This window comes from Eretmochelys imbricata, chromosome 3, assembly GCF_965152235.1.
Source record: "Eretmochelys imbricata isolate rEreImb1 chromosome 3, rEreImb1.hap1, whole genome shotgun sequence".
NCBI lineage: Eukaryota > Metazoa > Chordata > Testudines > Cheloniidae > Eretmochelys > Eretmochelys imbricata.
In genome coordinates this window covers 205,076,528-205,093,086 of record NC_135574.1, presented here as the reverse complement: position 1 = coordinate 205,093,086, position 16,559 = coordinate 205,076,528, and the positions used below count along the sequence as shown (strand labels likewise).

General features: G+C 41.7%; 1 protein-coding gene across 1 annotated transcript in view; it reads left to right on the top strand.

Moving 5' to 3' along the window:
• The window catches only part of DZANK1 (double zinc ribbon and ankyrin repeat domains 1), a 33,788-nt gene that overhangs the window by 9,805 nt on the left and 7,424 nt on the right, over positions 1-16,559 (top strand). The window contains exons 9-15 of the mRNA XM_077814137.1: positions 2,945-3,058; positions 4,312-4,404; positions 5,867-5,989; positions 7,290-7,454; positions 8,157-8,385; positions 13,332-13,435; positions 15,894-15,968. Coding sequence (XP_077670263.1) covers positions 2,945-3,058; positions 4,312-4,404; positions 5,867-5,989; positions 7,290-7,454; positions 8,157-8,385; positions 13,332-13,435; positions 15,894-15,968 — 903 coding nt within the window. The remainder of the gene's footprint in view (positions 1-2,944; positions 3,059-4,311; positions 4,405-5,866; positions 5,990-7,289; positions 7,455-8,156; positions 8,386-13,331; positions 13,436-15,893; positions 15,969-16,559) is intronic.

Genomic DNA, 16,559 nt, shown 5'->3' with positions numbered 1-16,559 from the left:
TTAATGGGAATTGTGTGTCTAAATCCACTAGGTGGCTTTGAAAATCTTAGCCTAGAGCTCTGTATAGCTCTATTTCTTATCTATTAAGCATAATCAGGATGTTTGATCCTGTACAAAACACAGAGATAGTCATTGCCACAAGTAATAGTCTAAGTCTCTGATCCTGAAAACACTTGAGTAATTTCACACATGTAAGCAGTCCCATTGATTTCAATGAGACTGGTCACATACTTAAAGCTACTTAGGTGTGTGTTTGCAATATTGAGGCCATAAATGCAGACACATGCCAGATGACGGACAAAGTGTAGATTTCATTTTCTTTTAAATGTTACATTAAACACTTAGCATGAACTCCTGGCCCCACTGAGATCAGTGAGAGTTTGGCCATTGACTTCAATGGGGCCAGGATTTGACCCTTATTACTTTGTGGTGGAGATGATTTGATGAAGAAGAGGGAGTTCCAAGCACAAGGGGAAGCATAGAAGACAGTGCAAAGACAAAGGTGTGAGGACATACAGGGACATTTTGTGGGAGATAAGAGTAGAGATGTAGGCAGTGCCCAGCTTGAATGAAGGGAAAGATGCGAAGTTTGAATCTGACATGAATGCCAGTGGAAAGCCAGTGAAAGGGGTGGTATGGTCAGAGTGACAGGAGAAGAACAAGTTTGGCAGTGGCATTTTGAATAGACTGTAGGGGTTGAAATAAGAAACAGTGAGAACAGGAAATAGGAGGTTATATCAGATGAGAGCTGACCAAGGCCTGGACAAGAGTTACAGTAGTAGGAAAGAGAAGATCTTTAGGGACCTTGAATAATATGGTATATCTATGGAATAAGTACACCATAATTACATGGGTAACATTGATTCTGCTGTGTTAAGACTGCATGGATCAAAATAGGTAATGTTGTGGGATTCAAATCACTTGTCCCATTATCCTAAAAAATGATTCATAGCAGGGTAATGCTGAATGACAGACACAGAAAAGCAACAGGTATTTTCTGGTAAGAACCCATCCTGTAATCTCTGAGATCACATATGAGGAGAAAGAGATTGTTTGAAACAAATGAGAATATTCTCCCTCAAATACTGTCTTACATGTCAGTACAGTACTCGTGTTGGACTTGTTTTCCTCTAATAATAGTAAATAAACACCAGGCCTTCAGAACAGCAGCAGCCTCCTTATTTAATCTGCTGAGCTGGGTATCTAGATGAGAATGTGGATTGACTTGTTTTTGAACGGCAGCATTACTCTGGAATTAACTCTTATAATGGCAACATTAGAGGTCATCATTAATTCCAATGAAACCACTATTTTGAGGGGGTTAAAATTTAGCTCTAAAATGTGTATAAATGGGTTGACAAATGAAGTTACAAATTTCCACTCAGGCATCTATTTTTTGAGCAAAACTTACCTTGTATGAGTTTGTCCTTTGTTTTTGTTTTCTTAGTTTTACGGGACTCTGAAAAACCGTCCCTGCCCTGGTTTCCAGTCTCTACTTTGTCTCCCCTTTCCCCCAGCTAAAGTAACAGTAATCTTTATTATTTGCATTGCAGTGGTGCCAGAGGGCTTGATCAGGACTTTGTGCTAGGTGCTTTGTGCTAGGCATAGGAAGACCAGCCTCTGCCCCAAGGAGCTTAGAATCCACTTTTTAGCAGAGCACTTGTCTAATGGGAATAGTTCCTTTTGACAGCTATAGTTCATGACACTTTTTGGTATTCACTGTGTATTATACACTGGTTATTTTGATTATTGAGGAAAATCTTGCCCCATCTATTGCATGGCTGTAGAAAGTTCTGGAACTCGCATGGTTCCTTGTATGGTGGGTGGATTGCAGCAGATCCTGTTTGGCACAGGGCCCATTCCTACGAGGTTCATGGGGGAGGTGTAATTTATGGGCATGGCAAGAGCAGCTGATGTGTGGAAGTATGCACATACAACTGTTATTCTCCTTGTGCAAGTGGCCCTTGGGCACATATCATCTCCCTGGCCTACTGGAACCTTAAAGCAGCAATAAGTGCTGCAGAATGGCACTCTGCAGCCTGGAGGGAAGATTCTTTTCCCTTCTCCTGAAGCACCCATAGATGTCCTGGGTATACCCCTGTGCAATGTAAACTCCAGCTGGGGCCGGGGGGGGGCGGCTTAAGTGAGGGTGAGGTCAGAGGTCCCTGATGTTCCCTTCCTCCTCCCTTTCCCCACCGTGTTACTGTTGCAGCCATAAGAGCAGCTGTGAAGCTTCCCTACAAAGGCAGGATGTTGTCAGGGGAAAGGAATCCTTCCCCACCACAACCACGAGGGCTACTCCAAGCATAGCCTAAGGTTTATCTACTCAGGGCATAGCCCAGGATTTAGGTGTTTAGGAAGCAATTGCCAGAAGTTGGGAATGGGCGACCGGGGATGGATCACTTGATGATTCCCTGTTCCGTTCATTCTCTCTGGGGCACCTGGCACTGGCCACTGTCGGGAGACAGGATACTGGGCTAGATGGACCATTGGTCTGAACCAGTGTGGTCGTTCTTTTGTTCTTAATTTCATTCCACTTTCCTGCAGTGTGAATTGCCATAGATATTTCATTGTAATGCTCCGTGTGCTGCAGTGTGTACTTTCCTTAGCATTCCCTGACACCCTATCTCAGAGGAAAGGAGCCAGTCCTTTGTGAGTGTGTTATGACTCAATGCTGAGTAAATGTCCCACTGGAATCAGTGTGAGGCTTTTTTCCTGAGTAGAGACTAAGGATTACAGGATTTGTCTTATAAAGAACCCTAGTAATGACAACATCTTACCGTTTGTAGCAGGAATAATATATAGGGTAGGTGCTTCCTAATATCAGGTCCCTGTGCCTACTGCTTTACCCTCTGCTAAGTGATAATATTGTAAAGTCTGATATTAACTTTCGTGATAGTGTAATTTTCCATTATAAAGAAACATCATGTTGTCTTTTGTACAGATGGGACTATGTGTAGAATGCAGAACTATGGTACCAATGAACACACCAACTTGTATTGTATGTGAGGCCCCTATAGCTCCACAGCTGCAGCCCCAGGCCAGCATCTGCTTAAAGGTAATGAAGAATCAATGTAACCAATAAGTAAATTACCTAGAGCTTTGTATGTTTCCTATAGACGATTTTTTGTCACAGATGTTTTGATTCCATTTGGCTTTGGGTCTTTACCTTGCCGCAACTTTGAGTTAGTAGGATTTAAAATATTTATTGAACAGTAGCTGTCATTAAAGATAGATCTCAGTAGCATGATAAAGCATGTTGTACAAGAGCACAATATGTCAGTAATATCTATTTGAGTGAGGTAGGGATACATTTCTTCTGCACAGTATAGAGTATGTTAATTTGATCTGTCTAGGCATTTATACCTTACTCATAGCTATTTTAACTCTAATAAATCTGTCCTCACAATTCTATTTGCCTCTTTTGATTGTGAAATATTACTTATTCTATGAGAATGGCACAGCTGGAGCAGTTACTGGAGATGGGGTGAGGGGGAGACAGGTTCCGGGGGGTTCCTGTGGGATGTAGAATGCAGTCTCAGCTGGTGATTCTCAGCTAGCTTGTTATCATGGGGTATGATGGGCTGGGGAGGCATTTCTGGGAAAGGGAGGAGGCTGCTGAAGGAAGAACTGTGGGAATGGGGATTGTCAGAAAGTGAACTGAGGATGTTCACTGGCTGAGGACTCCTCGTTGTTGTTTCTAAATTTGTCATAGACATCAGCCCACGCTTTAAATGGTTTAGAGCAGCCCTAATGTAGGTAGAGAGCGGCAATCCTAAACCAGTTGAGCGTGGCTAGTGTGGACACGCTTGTCGACACTAGAATTTGTCATACTCATAATTCCTAGCACTGGTGGAAACTCACACTCCGTAGCAGTAACCAGGGCTGACCAGTGAGATCTCCCCAGGAAGAGTAGCCCAAAGGTAAAGGTGGCTTTCTTTTGATTTTCCCTGCAAATAATAGACTCTTTGCAAGGAACTGTGTGTATAACTAAGCAAATTGGCACTAGTGTATAAACAGCCTGAAGGGAACACTGATGTTGGAGCCCCTGAGGCAAATGTATTGCCAATTCAACAACACTGCCATCAGCTGCAGATCTGCATGGCAGCTGGGCATGGTAGCTTAACTTTATTAAGGAGTTATTTGAGCACTGTGTGTGCACACTTGAGGGAGTTCCTCCATCTGTAGGACTAAGCTACTCGTACCTCTGCAGGCTCAAATCCCTGTTGAGCAGATGGTTTATCCTTACCATTCTGTTGGCTGCAATTTAAAATTATCCGGTGATTAGTCTGTTTTTTCTGTATTTTAAAGGGCAGAGTAATCTGTCGGGTGTGTGGCACAGGAAATCCTATTCACATAAAACACTGTGTGACCTGTGAAAGCAGACTGCCTGAAATACAGACGGTAAGGTTCATGTACAAAACAGTCACACTTGGTTACATGAGATCAGTGAATGAAATTAGTTTTCTTATTCTTGAAAACATGGGGCCAAATCTGGTCCTGTGCTGGGGACTGTGCTTTCTCTTGCATAGCCTAGGACAGAATTCTGGCACCGAGCAGCTCTCCCTTTGAAATATCCTGCTCTGAGCTCTGCAAGAATACTGGAAATCCCATCACACACCTTCTTGTTTCTCTTGCGGGAGCCGCAATTGTACAGTGCTGCTGTTTCTGCCAAAAGGTGCTTTGAAAATGTCTGTTAAAGGTGATGGTCTTGACTCAAAGTTTCCTTAATTTAGTGAAGCTTGTGTATGTTCAGTTCTCTTTTAAATTGCAATTAAAAACTATAAATCTTGACAACAATGATGGGTATTTGCAGCAGGAAAGACCACTCATATCAATTTAAAATTTTGTGTGTATTCGTGATCTTTTAATTATTTTTATTATGTCCACTTCCTGCATTCCCTATCAGCGTACAACTACTATGCTTGTTTTTGGCAGTGACTCTGTCCAGAGGTGAGAGAAACAACAGTGAATTTTCCGACTAAGATTGCTGTCTGTGTCATCTTCCAGTTTAGCTGTGTTCATTTGGCTGTGTGGAGTAGTTTTTAATTTCTACCCCTTAGGCAAAATCTCTTCTAAATGCCCGAGGAGAGATACAGAGATGAGAGAAGACAGTAATAATTTGGATCTCATTGCCTACTGGTCACTATGACAACAATGCTAGATCTTAGCTAAAACTACCAGGACCTGGGTGTAGAGGTTTCCTGGACAATCCCTGTAATCTTGAAACTTCAGTGGGACTACTCACAAGCTTTAAATTAAGCACATTGTGCACTCTCACTGGTTCATTGTAGTAGGGTTACACTGAGGAGCTGGCTTGCTGGCAGTGAAACAACTATAGAAGATGAGGGCTCAAAATAAATGTGAAACAAGTGATCTAATCCCCCCAGCCCTCCACTCACGCCAACATTTTAAGATGTACATGAATCTTGCAAACAAATAAGAAAAATATTGGTCAAATTTTCTATTGTGGAATGTAGTTTTTTCAACATAGCCTGTTTTAATTTCAGATTTTCCTTATGCCGCCATGTTTCTAGGTAAATAAATTGCACTATTAAGAAAGGACAAAATATGTTAGGAAATAAGGTTTTGTGGTCAGATTTCTCAGAGGATGAATAATGGAAAGTTAGAAGCACAAAAAACTATTTAAAAACATATTTTATTGTATCCTTTTAATGAGAAAATTCCACATTAGATCAGAGTAAACCCAGTGTTAATTCACTGCTGAAGAATAGCTTTAGTCTGAGCATTCCCTTAGATTGAACATTGCTTTGTGCTTTCAAATTGGCTTGCTTTCGCACTCCCCTTATTTCCTGTTTGGTTTTCTTTTACTGTAGCCTATGAAATTCTTGTTTTGCTTTACTAGCCTGCACTCAGTGGAGATACACCCCCACCTTTATCTAGTCATCTAGGGAGAACAATATCCTGCTCAAAATGTGGCCGTGATAACCACTGTGATGCTCGTTTCTGTGACTGGTGTGGAGCCAAGGTATGCTTTTAGGCTCAGGCTTCTTTAAAGACTGTTTTCTCTTTCTGTTTCATTGGCATTTGGTGTTTGTGTTGACAAGCCTGGTTTTACTCATCTGTGACCTGAAGCAATTACATAGCTCCATTCCCAAAAATCTTGTGGGTTAGGGCATGTTTTTATATTGTTATTATTTAATGTTTGTATAAAGTGCTATAGGTGTGCAGAGCTCAGTAAAGAGAAATTAAAGACATAGGATGAAATTGTGATCCCATTAAAGTTAATGGCCAAACTCCCATTGCCTTCCAGAGGGCCAGAATTTCACCCATGTTCCCTGACCAGAGGAGTTTTTACCTAAAATAGTCAATGTAAAGATGTCCCCATGTAATGTATTTCTGCAACCATATTTCTATGTATTTCTACAACTTCTTGTGCTAGATTCACCCCCACCAGGATAGGGAAGTTCAAACTGTATCTTCTAGGGCCACATACAAATTAGACAGGTTTCAGAGTGGTAGCCGTGTTAGTCTGTATCAGCAAAAACAACGAGGAGTCCTTGTGGCACCTTAGAGACTAACACATTTATTTGGGCACAAGCTTACACAAGCTTATGCCCAAATAAATGTGTTAGTCTCTAAGGTGCCACAAGGACTCCTTGTTGTTTTTTTATAAAAATTAGAAACTTTGCTATATATGCCAGTGAAATCATGCTTCAGAGGGGTAGCTGTGTTAGTCTGGATCTGTAAAAGCGGCAAAGAGTCCTGTGGCACCTTATAGACTAACAGACGTATTGGAGCATGAGCTTTCGTGGGTGAGTACCCACTTCGTCGGATGCAAGGTGAAAGTGAAATCATGGGTCTTCATAGAGAGAGGGCCTGGGGAGGAATACCATTGAACAGAATATTAACTGAGATGCTTTGACGTTCCAGAGCTCCACAGTACTGATGACAGGGTTTCCAAGAGGAGAATAATATTTTAAAAGTGCATTTGATATCAATAATTTAAGGTTGGTAGGCCTAAAAATTAACCTATGTAGTTGCTGATTCCATTTGCAAAACCCTACCTCTGCATGGCCTGGTTCAGCCACAGTTGACGGTGATGAGCTGTATATTTGGTCTGGCTTTTGTCAGGGTGTGAGCCTGGTTTAGAACTGGCAACCAAGTCACCAGTCTAACAGTTGTAACCACTATTTCTCTAGTTTCTCTAAATTCATACTGGTTGGTCTGATTGGTAGTTTATTTCTGGGAGTACAAGAAGATAGATCTCCATTGTGCTATATATTTATGTGCTCCTATGGTGACAACAGTTCCATTGTACTTTTCAGCCAGGTCCTCCTCCAAGCTACTTTACTTGCTTCAAGTGTGGTGCAAGCAACCACCCATATGCTAGATTCTGTGGATCTTGTGGTGTTTATATTGAGCCTCCATCAAGACTGGGCTCTCAGAATAGCATGCTATTGGGTGCTGGAGATACCTTTGTGTTTTCTGAGGTAAGTCACATAACGTCACAAACGAGGCTGAGACCACAGTAGAGAGACTGGTATCCTCAGCTGGTATAAATTGGTGTAACTCCATAGACTTCTTCCATCTGAGGATACCATGTTCTGCTTGCAAGCATTCTGTGAGCAGAAAAAGAGTTTACATACGTTCATTGAGGGAATTGTTTGCTGTGGATATTTATTCATCCCTAATCATTATTACGTATAGCAAAATGAGAAGCAATCCATCTCTTCTTAAAGTGTTTGCTCTTTAAGTACTTTTATCTGGTTCTGACATAATCACTCACAAATTATATCTGGCTAATTTAAGGTTTTCTTTGATTAATGCATATGCCACGTTGTTTTAAAAAAATATATTTTAAGAGAAGACCGTAATACTTAGCAAGCACAAATGTAAGGTATTAGAACATAAGTCAATTTCTATTTACAAGAAATAGGTTGCATGGATTTTTCTGAGTATTTGTGATATGTGAGGGTGGCATTTTTCCCAAATGTTAACTGTAATTGGGCATTATTAAAATTCTTCCTTTAAACAATTTGCATCTCTAATTACTTTTTTTCATTCTAGGGTTGTTTTTACAGACATAGTTTCTTTCCTTTTTTTGTGATTTATTTTTCTTGTATAAAGTTATATAACTATTAATTACATTTTATTATCACTTTTGTCATCCGGGCACTGATCGTTCCCAATAGGATAAAGGATTACAGACTCGAGCTGCCTGGAAGCCTCTGGTTGTTTCATTACCAAAGTCAAGACTAGATATAACAGAAAGAAAAGACAAAGGAACCCAGACCATTGGTCTGTTCTACCCATCCAGCACACTCTTGGAGAAGAAGGAACTTGAGCTGATTTCTCAAAAAGAAAAACAGGATAAGATGAGTGATCGCAAGCCCCTGACAACAGCCATTAGTCCTGGAAGAGGTTAGAAATAGTTCATGATTGCACATGGTCAGCAAGGAAAACTTCCTCTGGTTCTGAAACAAAACTACAGTACTTTACCTTGTATTGTTTTAAAACGGGTCCTCTGTGGAATAATCCCTTGAAAAGCCACTCTTTTACATCATTACTCTGGTCTCTCTTCCCACTAATAACTGTATACCCTGTGTCTGGTGCTTTGATCTGAGACCGCAGCCATTCTCTAAAGCACAGCAAGCCTTCACAGAATACACGAGAATTATATTATAAGGCCTTTGTGCAGCCTTACCATTTGACTGTGATGTCATCAAATCTCACAAGCGAAGTGTCAGACTTTGTGTCAGTATTTGGATTGGAGACTACCAAGGAAAACTCAGGTTTTGTCTGAAAGTGATGTTCACATAATCAGTGTTCTTATTCTTTCTGGCAATAGTGGCATTTAGTGCTGCTGGAGGCGCTGTCTTTTGGAAAATATATAAGGGCTTGTCTGCACAGGAGCATTGACCTGAATAGCTATTGCAGAATAAACTGTAGAAACAAATTAAACGAAAAAGGCACTGTTATTCCAGAATAAAGTGTCCACACAGGGAGCTCTTCTGGAATAACTATTGCAGAATAGATTATTAGATTATTAGATTATTCCAGAATAAAGTGTCCACACAGGGAGCTGTTCTGGAATAACTATTGCAGAATAGATTATTCTGCAATAACTATTCTGGTCAATTTCCCTGTATAGACAAGCTTAAACCCAACATCTTGACTGTTTGTGGTCATTAAAAATCCTTTACTGTTAGGGATCGTAGCCCCAGTGTCCTGGCAAAATTCCAGTTTAGGGCCAAAAGAAGCCTTAAGATAGACTCCTATAGCTATATTTGAGCACCTAAATAAGTGGCTTAATTTTCAAAAGTGCTGAGCACCCAGCAGCTCCCACTGACCTCATTAATATCATGATGTGTTCCAGTCTGTCAGCCCAGAGGATATTTTAACTTTTAAAGAGCTAGAGCCTCAATACAACTAATTGTATTGTTGTATTGTAGGGCAGTGGTTCGGTGGGTTGATTTTTGACCCAGCTGGCTCACCCATCTGTAGCTATTCTCCCATTCAGTAGAGTACCTAACTCTTAGAACACTGGTGTTTTTCAGTGTGCCAGCCAAAGGACTGGTTAGAATGATGTATATGTCTGTAGTGTAAAAAAAGGGGTTAATGCATCTTTCAGGCCTTCCTAAATTTTTTGTAAACATCTAGGTGAGGCTTTTTTATTTTTAACCTATTACAGTACTTGGGGAATAACTCTTTACACTGCCTTGCAGTGAGGAATCTCCTCATAGTTCCATCACTGCAGTGAATAGAGTACTTGACTCAACATGTGAAAGAAGTTATCAGATAAAGGTAAGGGATTGGCCCAAAATAGGGCTGAGAAAATATTTAACTCTAAAGACTTTTGTGTCTGTGCACCGGAAGTGCAGCTTTCACCATGTGAAAGAGAACTCCGTTCACAGGGGCAAGTTGAGGAGAAGCTTTGAATTGCTTTGTATTACAGTTGAACCTCATCAGCTGACATAGAGTTAGAGTCCCCAGAGGCCTTTGCTGAATATAGAGTAGGGGTGGCTGGCAGGTCGTTCTCCATTAGAATCCCCTAGGCTTTGTCCCACACATCCATAACTGTTTGTTTGTTTGTTAGCCCACAGGACTCACCTTCAACATCATCACCCTTGCTCCATGCTAAGCTACGTAGGCCAGAGACACTTGTACTAACCACAGCCATTCAGTGACACCCAGACCACATACATACATCATTTCTTCAATGCAACTGTATTTGATTTATGACATTATTGCTAAATTAAAAAGCCAAATAATTAAGGTAATTGTTTCCTCCCTAAACAAATAAGCCTCCTGCACTAAATAGACAATCATGCTTCCAGGGGAAAAATGTACAAGTATAGGACAATTTAGAGAGAGAGAAATAACAAAACAGAAGTTTCAGTTTTCTGATCTGAACTCTGTTTTTTCTGTTGTATTTTCAGTTGGTTTTGAACAGGAGCCAAAAGCATTTGCAAAGTAAATATCACAGAGAAGCCATCCCTTTATTTACTGTAATATACAGAGAAGCCATCCCTTTATTTACTGTAATATACAGTAAATCGGTCCGATCTAGGTGTAACCGGTTAATGACAACATGAGTTCAGATATTCAGTCAAGGCTGCCAGAAATCCTTTAAGATACATAACGAACATAAGTAGCGTGAAGCCAAGCACGCACAAGTGTATTTCTGGCGTCCTGGTTTTACATCTTGATTTTTATGTCATGGGCTCCTGGCCCAATTTAACCCTGGCTTTACCTAGTGCAACTATCACTGACTTCACTGGGCATTGCATCCACAAAGTAGTAGCCCAGTTGTAACGTTTAATTGTTACTTTAAATTAGTATTTATTGCAGTCTGTGATTTAGTTTAAAGCAAAATGCCTCTGCTTTGGAAGCCATTAGGGGAACAATTTTGGGTCCTGTAGAGATGAGTACCCCCTCTTAGTTTGTTTCTTTAAAGCTTATCTTGATGATCAATACCCTAGAAGTCTGTCTTTTTGCTTTACCATAGTTTCTACATGGCCAACCTTTGAACTTGTTGATTTTTCTTCTAAGCTTCCTTACCTTGATTTCCTCAAGGGCAAAGATGTTTAGAGAATCATTTCTTTGTTTATACTTTGTTATTTTATTATATATATATATATATATATATATAAAAGGTCATTTATATGGCAGTAGTGTGCAGAGGCCCCCGTTGGGTTGGGCCCCATTGTACATCCGGATATTAAATCAGGGACAACTGTTTTTTATCTAAGTATATAACAGCTTATTTTACTCTCTGTACTCTCCACAGTTTATTTACTCTCTGTACTTTCTATAAGTGCACTCTACAGTAAAGTTGGCTGGATCCTAATACACAGCCACTTAAGGTTTAAAAGAAGTCCTTCCATCCTTTTGTCCACTAAACACAGAATATTGCCTTGGAATTAATGGATTCAGATTGCAAAAGAATTTAAAATAAATCCTACTCTGACTTCTTATTAATTATTTAGATTGTGGCGGCACCCAGAATGTGCTAGATGTTGTTCACCCCTACCTCAAAGAGCTTGTAGTCTGATAGACGAAGAGCAGACAGAAAGAGATACAGTATACCAGGGGTGGCTAACCTGAGCCTGAGAAGGAGCCAGAATTTACCAATGTACATTGCCAAAGAGCCACAGTAATAGGTCAGCAGTCCTCCATCAGCTCCCCCACCGCTCCCAGTGCCTCCTGGGGGAGGGGGTGGAAAGGGGTGGAGTGGGGGCAGGGCCTGTGGCAGAGCCAGGGGTTGAGCAGTGAGTACCCCCCAGCACATTGGAAAGTTGGCACCTGTAGCTCCAGCCCCGGAGTCAGTATGCTGGGGGGTGCTCACTGCTCAATCCCCTGAGCCTGCCGTGCCCTCGCTTCTCCCCCCTCCCCTCCAGAGCCTGCCGTGCCCTCGCTTCTCCCCCCTCCCCTCCAGAGCCTGCTGCACACCATGAAACAGCTGATCGGGAGGTGCAGGGAGGTGCTGATCAGCAGGGCTGCTGGTGGGCAGGAGGCACTGGGAGCAGGGTGGGGGAGCTGATGCGGGACTGCTGATGTATTACTGTGGCTCTTTGGCAATGTACATTGGTAAATGCTGGCTCCTTCTCAGGCTCAGGTTAGCCACCCCTGGTATACTGTATCTCTTTCCCCAGTTTTCTGTCTGCTCTTCGTCTATCAGACTACAAGCTTTTTGAGGTAGGGATGAATAATATCTAGCGCTGGAGGGGAGGGGGGAGAAGCGAGGGCACAGCAGGCTCAGGGGAGGGGGTGGAAAGGGGTGGAGTGGGGGCAGGGCCTGTGGCAGAGCCAGGGATTGAGCAGTGAGCACCCCCCAGCACACTGGAAAGTTGGCACCTGTAGCTCCAGCCCCGGAGTCGGTGCCTGGACAAGGAGCCGCATATAAACTTCTGAAGAGCCACATGTGGCTCCGGAGCCCCAGGTTGGCCACCCCTGCAATATACAAGCAGAGAGATCAGTGTTAGGACTGGAACATCTAATGGCAGCTCCACACTATATGCATAAACTGTCTCCAGTTACCCCCTAGATGCTACCTAGCAATTGGCTAATGTCTCGTAGGTGTTGTCTCAGAAGTGGGTCTGGAAAAAGGCTCTGAAAGATGAGAAGGCAATTGTCAGTTGTATCAGCTCAGTCCATTTCAAGTGGAGGGGCCCCTATGGAAGGAAATACAGAGACAGTTCTTCTGGAGTTAATGAGCCAATATTGATTTGTTAGAACTCCTCCCATTCCCAACAAATTGCATGTCAAAACTCATCCTTATCTGTACTTCCTTCTGTTTATGCCTTAAAATATACTTTGTCTTTAGAAATTATAAAGTATTTGTCCAATAATACAGTTTATAATACAAACTGGAAACCCTTATACGCTGTTACAGTGTATGCAGTTTTCAGACCTGGCTTCATTTTTACTCTCTGTGAGATCTACAAAGCAAGCCAAATTTCCTGAAAATCAGTTCAGTCATGCCTGATAACTCCGGCTTAATATTGCACTAATGCAAACTTTTTTTCCCCTAAAATTGTTTTACATTCTCTGTCACACAGGGCTAACGTGAGTCTTTAGACTCAACACTGAATATGGGCCAGCACATAGCTTTTCCATCCCAAGAGGAGCATTGGGAAGGAATGACTCAGTGCTCCACTTTTGATCTGAGAGGAAGTGTATTATTTCACCCCTTTATGGGGTGCAGCTTGCTTCTCTTCCTCCTCCGTGGTAAACTGGATTTGCTACAGAAAAACGCAGTGTTCTTTGTCCTGGTCAAAATCTACAATTCTTTACTTACTCCACCACATCAGTGGAAGCGTTATTGATGACAATTACAGGGTATTTTCATAACTCCTACTTTTTAGGGTACTGGAGAAAACAGTTAGATCATGTCTGCGCTCACCTTAGAAGCTATGCTCAGAACAACCCAGAGTTCAGGGCTTTGATTGGAGAGCCTCGAATGGGAAAGGTAAGAAATAGCTTGTGCACCTAACATTTTTCTTGTGATTGAACAATTGAAGAGCAAATAAATCTTATCAAAATACTTTTTTATTTTCTAGAAAATTAGCCCCTTAGGCCATGTCTACACTAGGAGCGCTTTACCAGTATAGGAATACCAGTGCACTATACCAGCACAGTGCTCCTAGTGTGGATGCAGCCATACCAACAAAGCAGCGCTTTGTACGGGTATAGTAAAACCACCCCCATGAATGAAACAAGCGACGCTGGTTAAAGTGCAGCTTTGCTAGTGGAGCTACATCTGCCTTAGGGGGTTCTGCTGGCATAGCTGTGTTGTTCAGGGATCAGACACCTCTTCCTGCCCTGACTGACATAGCTACGCAGCAGAAGTCTGTAGTATAGACCTGGCCTAAATAACTGTGCCAATTATTGTCTTGATTCATCTACCTGTGTTTTATTTCTGTCCTACTTTTTTTCCTGCTTGCTCTTTCTAATCCCATTTTGTTCTCTCTTTCTCACTTCTTTCACTCTATTGCGGTTTTTTCTTCTTAGTTTGCTGTTGAGCTCTTTCTGCTTTCTCTCTAGTTATAATTTCCTTCCTTCTCTCACATATTCTCTTTGCAACCACCCCTGAAGTTAGGGGAGATGGTCACAACAACCTTAAATGCCTTGCTGACCTATCAGAGCAGAGGTGTTATTCAAGTGATTTTATTATAGCCCAGAGCAGATGTTCACCCCTGTGCCTTGGGTCAGCACAAGGCCAATGCACTATTTAAGTCCTACTTATAAGTAGTGCATTTGCCTTGGGCTGGCCCTCTGCACAGGGATGAATTTCCCCAGTAGACAGCAGCAGGTCACTTTGTGTCATACACCTTATTTCTGCCACAAACTATGCCATTATTGGAACAATGTGTTTTTACCTCAGGCACTTGGCTTGTGCATATTAGGGATATTAGCTGACTTAATGTCACCAGCCAACACTAAAAAATGGTTAGCTGTGGCTGTATTGATGGCTAAAATGGTCATACTGGGGAGATGGAAATTTGAGGTTCTTTCTACGTGCTGTGACTGCTCTCAATGGCACAAATGCAAAAATCATACCAAACAGAAACAGTTGAAAATGCAGGTGGCTGGCAGCAGGAATGGCGTAGCCATATGCCACTCTTTGGAGGTGTGGCATCCCAACACGTCCTTATTACCTCTCTGACATTGCGCAGGGTCCTGCATGTGAGTGGTGTCTATTTTAAAGCCTTTTTACACTGCCAGAAGGTGTAAAGTGACTTTAGTGAAATGAGAATCAGGCCTATTGCAATTTGTTTTCTTTGAGAGAAGGTTCAGGCATATGCAGTTTGGAAAGATATGGAAAACATCTCCAGGAGGGATATTTCCTGCAATTTCTAGGCCTCTATCATCCTACTGTAATGAAACCTCTGCCAAGAAAAGTATCAGTGTTGATTCAAGGCAAATGCCAATATTTGGTCTTTATTAATGCTTTTTCATGTTTCATGAAGAATATATCTAGAGATATAGATAAAGTTCTTAGCCTGCAGTGATGCCAACCTGCATTGTAATCTTATCAGCTTTCATAAGCCAACCAGCTATGTGCCACTTGTCTAAAGTCTCAAATTTATAAATAACACCATTTCTCCTCTTGAAATCACTTTCATAGAGTGTTTATATGGTGTGGCTGCCACAGAATGGTGCCGTTTCCTCTCCACAGCAGGCTGCATTTCAGTAGCGGGTGACGTTAGCCCCCCTGTATATACAGCACTCTGCTCATGTGCTGGCACAAACTGGCACCACCCAGGTGGCAATTGTCCGATGGTGATAAGTCTTCCTGGAGCAGGGTGGCACAAGCTGCCCATAACTCATGCTCCACTGCGGCTCTGTAGCCATATGGTGCAGCCCAAAAGTAAGTGGGGGAGAGGCCAGGTCAGCTGAGAAATATGCTTACTTAGCACCAGCCCTCCTTCATGGTAAAGCATCTCTATTTATCATATCCGTTGCATCTACTGTATGGAGCACTGTGCACCGTAGTATTTGCCAATAGCTGCCCCTCTGGGTGCAGGGTGTGTGTGTGTAAATGCCATCCCTCTGCAGCCCTGGGTGTGAATCTGTTTCATGGCATGTACAACATTTTGGGATAAGAGTGTGAGGAATCATTAATATCATTTTTAGACATTTGGCATTTTCAGTCATTCAGGTTTCTCTACTTATCTCAAAATATCACCTGTTATAAATTCTTACCCCTTCACTCAGTTACAGTGGAAAGATTATTAGTTAATGTGCGTACAGTGCTGTAAAGAAGTAAAGTGTGAATTATTAATTATTATTATTACTGTATTTATGAATGTACTGCTTCAGTTGATAAATACTTTCAGCCCACATCAGGACTACTTAGCATTACTGAAACTGTCTTCCTGTACTTTTATAAGAAGAGATGCTAACTTGTGCTTTTTTCCTTATAGATTATTTCTGCTACAGTCCATGAGGATGGTTATGAAGTCAGTCTCAGATTAAATTATACTCTTTCCATAAACAAGGTCAGTTTAGGGGACTAGGCTAATCATTGGAGAAGTTGACCTACTGAGCCAATAGCCATTGGTTGACAGCTCAGCACTAATATGTATCTCTAACCCTATTCCAGAATGTCTCTTGTTGGGAGGGTGTTATTCCTTTCTAAAGTGAAAGTCTTTTCTTTTTCTGTTTGAGCTAAGTAAACAGGAATCCCTATTGATCAAACCAGACTTCATGGTCATATTGCTGTTATCTTGTATTCATTGCCAAGGCATCTTATAAAGTATGCTATTCATATTAACATTCTTCTTTCAACTGAGAAGATTTTTAATAGCCTTAATACCACCTTCCTCCTGCTCTCAAATCTTCCTACTCTCCAGACTGCAACTGGTTGTCTTGTGGCACAGGTTTTCTAATTCCAAATACAGGTCAGAGGCAGCACATGCCAGAGCTTTTTCTAATTTTGCTCTGAGGCTCTGCGTGTTCCTGCAATATTACCTTGTTTACCCACATTCCCAATCCTTCCAAGGAATCCAGCTCAACTCAGAGATTATGTCTTTTGGAGGGCACCCTGATGAAAGGTGTTTCAGAAGGTGTATCATTTGGCTTCTTAGTGC